Below are 9369 nucleotides of genomic sequence, written 5' to 3' on the forward strand. Positions count from 1 at the left end.
TGCAATTTGTATGCACATGTTATTATTCTGAACCATATACCCCAAGGTGACAATAATTGGGATACTCCATGGGGATGACTCTAACTTGAGGAGTTCATGTATTCACTATGTGTTAATGTTGTGTTATGGTTTTCTATTAAAAGGAGCGCCTTAGTTACCCTTAGTTTCTACTAGGACCCCACTGTCACGGGAGGGGAGGACAAAAGATGCCATGAAGGAACTAGATACTCTCATGGTCCAAGGAATTATGCAAACATTTAACTTTCTTTGTGTTATATGACATTAACTTGTGATGATGGATTAAGACATTAACTTTCTCTATGCTAATTTTGAGAAAAAAATTATATATGCAAGCAGTAGATCTTAAATAGTTGATACATGATTAATGTTTAGCCGTGACATGATGGAACTCCTGTGAAGCATTTGCAACACTCTATGAAACAATCTCCTGAATATTCACGAAAGCTGGGTATTCTTAATCCGGTGTTACATGCACGTTACATGAGTTTTCTTTTTAGAATAAAAAGTGATACATGCACGGTACATGAGTTTTATTTTTAGAATAAAAAGTGGTATAACACTTGTTTGTTTACATGACAGGTACATGAGTTCTCTTTACATAGCAATACAATAACACTGCAAACGGAGTTGCATAAGTGGTACATTGTGGATAAGCGGTTACACAATGAAAATTGGGGTATAAAAATGAGTGTGGACCGGTTTTCCGGTCATAGAGTCATAGTAGCTCCTCAAGTGAGATGAGAGGGGAAGTTTTTTTTGGTTGATCGCTCAGAAACTGGGTAAACTGTTGGACTTAGTGCGGCAGGGGGAGATGGCCAATCTTCTTGTTCCACAGCCTCGGTCTCGGCGCGGCATAGGCATCGGTTGTTTCGGCCGCTGGTGTCTCTGGCTGGGAAGTCTTCGGCGCAGCATAACTGTCGGTTGTGCTGGCTGCCTCCGTCTCCGACTTGGTAGTCTTTGGCGCAGCATAGGTGTCGGTTGTGCTAGCTATCAATGTCTCTGGCTGAGCATTCTTTGACACGGTGTAGCTATCAGATGTTGCAGCCACCGACGTCTCCGGTTGGGACTTCTGTGGCGCGGCATAGCTATCGGTGGTGTCAGCTACTGGTACCTTTGGCTCCTCCTTCTTTGGTTCCTCCTTCTTCAGCTCCTCCTTTGCCGCGGTGTAGGTGTCAGGTAAGCTGGCCGCGATCTCCTCCTTCTTGGGCTCCTCCTTCTTTGGCTCAGTGTAGGTGTCAGGTGAGTTGGTCGCTATCTCCTCCTTCGGCTCTTCCTTCTTTGGCTCCTCCTTATTTGGCTCCTCCTTTGGCTTGGTGTAGGTGTCAGGTGTGACGGGCATGACCTCCACCTTCTTTAGCTTATCCTTCTTGGACTCCTCTTTCTTTGATTCCACCTTTGGTGCAGCGTAGGTATCGGGCGTGGCAGCTTCTGGCTTCTTCATCTCTTCCTTCGGTGCGACGTAAGCATCAGTTGTGGCCGGCGCCAACGACTTGGTCTTGTCATTCTTCTTAGGCTCTTCCTTCTTTGGCATCTCCGGTTTCTTCTCGACCCCAACCTTCTTGGGGGAATCTACTTTTGCTTTTTGTTTCTTCTCCGCACCGGTGTATCCAGAGGCGTCCTTCTTGCCTTTGGACTTATTCTCGGCACCATGGTCGTTTTTCCCTTTCGGTTTCTTCTCGGTGGTGGAAGGCTGGGAGAGCTCGCTCTTTTTTTTGGATTTCTTCTTGGAGGCAATCTCGGATTTCTTCTCCCCGGCGGCCTTGGTGGCACCTTCGGGTTTCTTCTCCATGCCGGCATATCCAGAGGAGCTTACCGAATTCTTCTCTGCAGCAACATTATCGGGGCCGACATCAGGTTTCTTCTTAGCACCGGCGTAGTCGGCGACGACTTCGGGTTTCTTCTCTGCGCTAGCGGAGACGTCAGAGACGGCTTCAGGTTTCTTCTCAGGGACAGCAGAGGCGTCAGTGGCGGCCTCAAGTTCCTTCTCAGCGCTGGCGGAGACGTCAGAGGCGGCTTCGGGTTCCTTCTCGGCATTGGCGGAGACGGCTTCGGGTTTCTTCTCAGCATTGGCAGAGACGTAGGAGTCGGCCTCAGGTTTCTTCTCAGCGGTGGCGGAGACATCGGAGGCGGCTTCAGGTTTCTTCTCGGCACTGGCGGAGTCGGCTTCGGGTTTCTTTTCAACGCTAGCGGAGACGTAGGAGTCAGCCTCTGGTTTCTTCTTTGCGTTGGCAGAGACGTCGGAGGCAGCCTCGTGTTTCTTTTCAGCGCTGGCGGAGACGTCAGAGGCGGCTTCAGGTTTCTTCTCGGTGCTGGCAGAGACGTAGGAGTCGGCCTCGGGTTTCTTCTCAGCACTGGTAGAGACATCAGAGGCAGCTTTGGGTTTATTCTCGGCGCTGGCTGCGACGGCTTCTGGTTTCTTCTCAGCGCTGGCGGGGACATAGGAGTCGGCCTCGGGTTTTGTCTCAGCGCTGGTGGAGACGTCCGAGGCGGCATCAGATTTCTTCACTCCACCACCATAGTCAAGATCGTCGGCGACAGCGAGGGGGCTGGTGGAGGCAACCGCGAGGGAGAGAAGAAGCGCTAGAGCGAGCTGGGCTCTCATGGCAATCAACGGGACAGTGGTGGTGTGGCAGTGGAATGAAATGCCAGCAAGAGGTTGGAAGGTATTTGACTGGCGAGCGAGGGAGGGAACGAGAGGTGGCGCCGGTCTTGCATTTTCCCTGGAACAGTAGCCACTAATCTCCAACTAATTGATCCTGTAAAATTACGAGCCTGCCGTGAAGAAAGGAGCCGAAAGAGAAGGCGGGAGCTTTACAATCTCCGGTTTTGCTAAATAATAAGGATCCTTTTTTAACATCTTTTCTGGGAGAACAATGTGCTGTTTTCTAAAATACTCCCTCCGTTCTTAAATGCTTGTCTTTCTAGGTATTTCAACAAGTGACTACGTACGGAACAAAATGAGTGCTGTTTTCCAAAATACTCCCTCCGTTCTTAAATACTTGTCTTTCTAGGCATTTCAACAAGTGACTACGTACGGAGCAAAATGAGTGAATCTACACTCTAAAATATGTCTACATACATCCGTATCTAGTAGTCATTTGAAATGTCTAGAAAGACAAATATTTAGGAACGGAGAGAGTAGGCAGCATGCATGCAATTTTCTTTTTCTTTTTTTGAGAGACGCAGTTTTCTCAATAACATGTGGGCCCAGACCCGAGCTGTCGACCATAACAAACGGAGGGGCCGAACAATGTGTTACCACTAGACGCAAATCAGATTACTTGTTATCAAACAAGACACACCTCAAACCCTAAAAAAATAAATCAAAACACCCCTCAAGAAAAAATCTGACAACTCAGACATGTTGCAAAAAATTGCTTTCATGCATCTAGCAAAATTACCATGCTATATAGCCATGGTTGCAGCAAGTTCATCGCAATGGAAGATGGGATATTGCTGACTACAGAAACTCTAGATCTTCCTTCTGCTGCTCCAGAACAACTGTGGCAAGTGCCCGTCTATACGCCGCTGATCTCGCGTTCCTGACAAGAACACAGATCTCTTGACCCAGCATACTCTTTTCATTCCATTGCTCTTGTCGCAACGCCGCCAGAAGCCTTGCATCACAGAACGCAACCGCAGCACCATCCTTCCCAGTGCTGCCATAATTAAAGCAGATGCAGGCTGAGTGTTCATTAGACAGGACAACATAACACTGACATGTGCCAGTTGACAAGGAGAGCAAGTGTTAACCTTCCATGTACGAAACCAGTCGTGACAAAGCCTATCGGCCATCTCAATGCTTTCCGTGTGGTGTCATCTTTGGGACCCAGACATGGAAAATAAGAACTGATATGGGACTGCGGGAGCTGGACTTCCCATTTTTCTAGACATTGTTCCTCATCCTCCTCTGATCTGTAGCAATCACGAAAATGGATGACTTTTCTTTTACAGATTCATTCATTGCTTCCTTCCTATAAAAGAAAGCGGTGGGGTACAGAACTAAATGTTTTCGATTAAAAGAAGAGTAGCAAACGGATTTTTTTGAAAACGAAACCACACTCTACTAAATAAAATAACTGTGAACTATCTAAAAGAAGGGCAGCATGAATGTTATGGCTTGCAGTATATGTGAACCAGAATTTTCTTGCCTGCACGTCTACACCTACTCAATATACTCTTTTTGGAAGAATTTAATATAGCTCCAATGTCCAAACCTCCATCAGCAAATATAAAGCTTACAGATTTGTACCTGGTTTTCCAAGCTGTAAGATCTGATAAAAATGGTGCACAAACTACAGCGCCATCTTCAAAGAAACCTTCCTTGAACACTCGAATCAGGACCCTTACAAGGTATAATCCATTTACAGGAGATGGCGTCTTAACAGTGCCACCAGAAGCCAATTTGGGTTCATCAATATCGATTTCCATCTCAGATGAAGAACTCAAAGACATTATATCAAGTTCTTTCACATAATGTCTCAACGTTTGAATGGTTCTTGGCACAAAGAGTTGGAATGAAGCAACGACAGTTGTCGGTGATGATCCAGAATCTCCACAGTTGGAATTTAATGAGAAACACTCAGGTAACACCGTATCAGAAGGCTTTAAGTCATCTACTTCAAGACATCTCACCGTGCCATCTTCTTTATTTAAACTAGCCATGATATGATGCCATGAAGGAGGTACAGGAACTCTTGGAGGTCTCTTGGCAGCAGGGCGGTACTCAGCTGCTTTATCAAAAACAGCAGCCTCTTTTGTCATAAATGATGAATATGCTTTGCTGTCTGGGTAATCATAAGGGAAGCATGGTATCTTTAACTGCAAAAAGGATGGCCAGTGTATTAATATTGAAGATATATCCAAATGAGCAATGGAAGCGGAATCAGCACTGCTCTCCTTAATGCAAAATACCGAATAGTAACAGATGCCATAGAAGTACAAAACTATATAAGGAAGCTAATTCAGCAAAGGCAATAACAATTATAAGAACCTCGTGTTACATATACAATACCTGTGATGCAATCCACCGTCTCTCTCTTAAGCCAATCGCGTGTGCACCATGAGATACTAGAAAGAGCCAAAAAGGCTTTACCCAGCTCAAAGGCACGATAATGGACCACCTGTACATTCATTGAATGTCAAACAGCAATTAGCTCAAAGAGAGAACATGAAGCAATAAGAAATCTTCAAATAAAGGGGGTAACATGCTGATGTAATATAAATAGCAAAACCCTATAATAAGAAGATTAACCAAACAGATAAAAAATGCTGGAATTACCCGAGGGTACCAACCTTTCTTTAGCATGTTTCAGAAGAATAACAGGGCAGGATCGACTGAAGCAACCATTCGCTTGAATTGCTTGTCCTTGGTCATTTTCAGAATCCAGGCAGAAAAAATTCATACGTCTGTGGTGTTTTTCCATACAAAGGATCTCCTCTGCCACTGGGGGAATTATCTTACAGCCAGAATCCCACATTTCTCTACAGTCAGAAAGGAGCAAATCATGCCTTCCAGAGTGCATTTGCATTGATGAGAATATGTGTCTCTCCTCGGATGGTGCCTCCAGGTCTCCCCCCTCCAAGAGTTTGTTCTCCTGGTTCGTAACTGTTTCCGAAGGAGAATCTGTCCCCTGAGATGAAACCTCCCTGGGGTCATGAACTATCATGGACAGTATAGCACCAGGCTGAAGAATCTCAGCATGATCGATGACAGATGCTTCCAAAACATGAGGGCCAGTAGAGGAATACACAGAATGATCAGTTGGTTTAGACATATCACTTGTATCAAGTATCCTGTTGATCATACTTCAATAGCTCTCGTTAGAAAAATGTATGTTAGTATGCATAGACATAATTATTATGAATGCAAAAAAGAAAGGAAAAAGAAAGAATAACTTACTTACTAACTGGGTGCAATATACTCTTAAGAGATTGCATAGCCTTGCATCCCATGACTTCCAATCTTGCAATTTTCCCCTCTAGTGAACAACAGTTGACCAGAACACCAGAATCTTGCATCTGCAATGTGAGGCAACATATTTTTTTGGCAATATGTGAGGCAACATATTGAATAGTGGCAAGAGAGTAAGGATGGTTCACTACACGGAAGAAATTTGTTTTTATAATTGCTATGGAGAAGTAAGCCCTGAGTTGCATAAGATAAATTAAGCAAACCAACAGCAGATAGGTTTGTTCTTTCAGATAATAAGAATAGATAATTTTTGAGTGTCAAGATACTCGTACTAAGCAGATGAATGTCCCTCAGTAGAATTTAAGAACTGTTCAATTACTAACTTTATGTTTTAAAATCATGAAACAACGGAATTGGCTCTGCTAATGTTCTTTTAATGATGAAACAACAAAATTGACTTGTATCTCCTGGTTAAATAATAGCATGTGAACTCATGGTTATACTTGGACAGGGAGACTCGCATATAAATCATGAGATATGGCAAGAGTTATTCTACTGTTGTTTGTCTTAGACCCCAGTATTGACATGCATGCTATAAATGTTGGACATTCAACTCTTTAAATATAAAGAAAATGGACAGGTTTCCTTGAAGTCGACTGAATGTAGGTAAGATAAACAAAACAAAAAGGATAGACAAAGAGCACACAAAGAAAAGCGAGCATTCTGATTCTACAGAAATAGATGAAGCACCTGTTTGTCACATGCAATTCTTATTGCATCCAGCCCTTCATCCAGCATAGCAGGATGAATCCATATCCATAATTGGCGTTGTGATGAACTGCAGCTTCCTTGACTAAATCTAGTTTCAGAATTGGACAAATCTGCTTCTTTGGCCTCCAATTTGCTACTCCCTATTGAGAATGGCCGCCACATGTATGTCACTGGTCCAACAACATGAGAGTGGGGGCACCCAGCACGCCGAAGCTGGAAAGACCAATCAAGACGCACTTGTCATTCCAAACACTGTTCTACCTACACTGTCTGGTAAATATGCAAATACCGTAGCGTTCTCAATGCAAACACCTTGCATAACTTTATCTTGTAGGTGCTTTAAGTCAGGTGTTTTATCTGCAGGAGATGGACAAATAACCATTCCCAGAATGGATAATAGGGAGTCCTACAAAAGTTAGCCAGCAACAAGATTAGTTTGTTAAACTATTACAAATGTCAGTCGGTATTCGGTAATAAAGACAATCAAGATATAAAGCACAGGCTAGCAACAGAAGAAGGAACTTCCACCTCTGGACCGTCTAGTTGAATCGGAATGAAGTAGCTAGCATCATGAACAATTGTTCCAGTTTTCAACCGCTTGAGAACTGCCCTTGAACCCCTCCCGCTGCAAGATGAGATGCTGACCTTGTTACTCATTTAAATCCACATATACGATCTTAGTGTTCACAAAATATAATCAATTTGTGAAGTTAGTCCACTGGATGTAAGATTAATTTCAGGAACACTACTAACTTGTACAGCCTATCACATTCTACTCCACACAATAATGGAACTGGCACGTAATGATTTGCACACAAGCTTTGCCTTTTGCCACTTACATGAGCTAGCAATTTACATCCTTTTGCTAACCAAAAACGCTGTTTCAGAAAAGAGAATTACAAAGGATCGAAACTGAGAAGCAAGCTACAGTGGAATGATGAGAATTGCCTTTCATTATGAATCAACACTACAATTTGACACTGCTTTGAGCACGCTGACCAAATAAATTAACACTTCAGCGTAGAAAACTGTATCTCATCTCCTCTCTCGGTTTGAGCAGAGGAACACAAATGGAAGGGCTCTTTTGGCACTCACCTCCCCTGGGAGCAAATGGGCAAGACGAAACCCCACCGTCTTGCCATGGTGAACCTCTTGGCATGCCATAGGTGAGTGCGCAGCCGCCGCGCGCCGTCGCCAGCGAATGAGAACCCCTCCGCAGGGTTGCCAGCTAGCTCTTGCCGGCGCCTCACCCTCCTCGACTGACGCGCCGAGGGGTTACCCTCCTCAGGAGCCTGGCCCGCCGCGGCACCTCTGCTTGCGCGGCGGCGCTTGGAGGGGAGGTGCCCCGTGGTGCGGCGGCGTGCGGAGCGGGGCTGCTGGAAGCGGCCGTCGACGCGAGCTGAGACGGCCGCGTGCAGGGATCGTAGCTCTCCGACGCGGTCAGACGCGAAGCGCCGAACTTCGAGCTGCCGCGGTGGCGGGGGCACCGCGCCGCCGCCAGCCATTACTGGAATGGAAGGGTTTGTGAGAGTTTAGGGCCTGTTCGGAACCTCTCCCGACTCCTCCAACTCTGTAAATTCTGCTTCTCGCTCCACCCAGCGCCAGCTTGGGCCAGCTGGGACCAGCCCAATTCAGCAACCTGTACAGAGGCGAGGGCAAACAGGCGTCAATGGCTCGGGCGTCAATGGCGATGGGGTCGCTGCTTCTGGCTGGCGGCGGGGTCTCGGGTGTACGGGCTCCAGCGGGGAAGAGGTTCGGATGGATGAATCTGCCGGCGGAGGACTGGTTCCGTCCGGCGATCGGGAGATCCGGGCGCGGCGGCGGGATGGGCGGTGCTGCGCCCTGCGGAGGGTCCGAGACTCGAGAGGGAGAGATGTCGAGGACACGAGCAGACCCGGCACGGCGCGGCCCACCTAGGCACGCCTAATACACGGGCCGTGCGGGCCGGCACTCGTGCCGCGCTCCCTGACTGAGACCCCAGAAGGAAACGGGACGACCCATTGGCACGTTGAGCCCAGCAGTAGTTTCTGGGCCTATTTCGACTGTTTGGGGGCCTAATGTATAAAAAAAATCTGAAAAATAAAATAAAAAAGTAAACGGGTCGTGCCGGCGCTCGTGCCTATCCTCGTGGCCCAGGCACAATCTAGGCGGGCCACATGCCAGCACATCCTGATTATAAACATGTGGGTAAAGGCCCACCACAGGCCCGACACACAGGCTACAGGGCCAGCACGCCAAGACCTACCCATTTGACCGGGACCTCCTAATGGGCGCCTTCTGCGCCGGTTGAAGGTTCCAGCGCCCACGCGCCTGCACATATGGGCTGGCCCACCGCGAGGGACGCGATCGATTGTCCCGCGAAGAAAACACAAAAAAAATAGCGTGTACGAGTAATCGAACTCGCGCCACAAAAAAAGTAGCGTGTACGAGTAATCGAACTCGCGCCATGCAGCCAGAACTAACTAAAATAATCAGCTAACCACCACACCACCTGAGCGCCAGTGATTAATAACAACGCAAAAACTTTAAGAATCATTGTGTCCGCGCTATTTATTAGACTTTTGAGTTAATTCGTTTTTTCAAAATTTTATTTTTTTATGAAAAAGGGATCATCAAATTTCGAAAATAGTTCACGAATATTTTTTTATGAACTTAAAAACAGT

At 46.3% G+C, this 9369-nt stretch overlaps 1 protein-coding gene across 2 annotated transcripts; it reads right to left on the bottom strand.

Moving 5' to 3' along the window:
* Positions 1 to 3160: 3160 nt before the first annotated feature.
* Positions 3161 to 8598, bottom strand: LOC125551806 (ribonucleases P/MRP protein subunit POP1). Of its 2 annotated transcripts, none has more exons than XM_048715165.1 (10): positions 7802 to 8598; positions 7235 to 7331; positions 6996 to 7112; positions 6686 to 6919; positions 5924 to 6042; positions 5317 to 5817; positions 5036 to 5144; positions 4274 to 4842; positions 3775 to 3936; positions 3161 to 3680 (listed from the first exon to the last, which is right to left on the bottom strand). In XM_048715165.1, exons 1-10 carry the CDS (start codon positions 8209 to 8211, stop codon positions 3482 to 3484), a joined length of 2517 nt encoding a protein of 838 aa, XP_048571122.1. In that variant the 5' UTR covers positions 8212 to 8598; the 3' UTR covers positions 3161 to 3481. The 2 variants fall into 2 exon arrangements, with proteins under 2 accessions (XP_048571122.1, XP_048571121.1); XM_048715164.1 differs by having other exon boundaries at positions 5317 to 5829.
* Positions 8599 to 9369: the final 771 nt, after the last annotated feature.

The sequence above is a fragment of the Triticum urartu genome, chromosome 4, assembly GCF_003073215.2.
Source record: "Triticum urartu cultivar G1812 chromosome 4, Tu2.1, whole genome shotgun sequence".
Lineage (NCBI taxonomy): Eukaryota > Viridiplantae > Streptophyta > Magnoliopsida > Poales > Poaceae > Triticum > Triticum urartu.

What these genes read in the sequence shown, in the direction of transcription:
- LOC125551806 (XM_048715164.1), bottom strand. Translation starts at nt 8,211, where the DNA reads ATGGCTGGCGGCGGCGCGGTGCCCCCGCCACCGCGGCAGCTCGAAGTT. An exon ending in CCCATTTGCTCCCAGGGGAG is followed by an intron (nt 7,332 to 7,801) that starts GTGAGTGCCAAA and finishes CTCATCTTGCAG; the next exon opens with CGGGAGGGGTTCAAGGGCAG. An exon ending in ATATTGCACCCAGTTAGTAA is followed by an intron (nt 5,830 to 5,923) that starts GTAAGTTATTCT and finishes GAGCTATTGAAG; the next exon opens with TATGATCAACAGGATACTTG.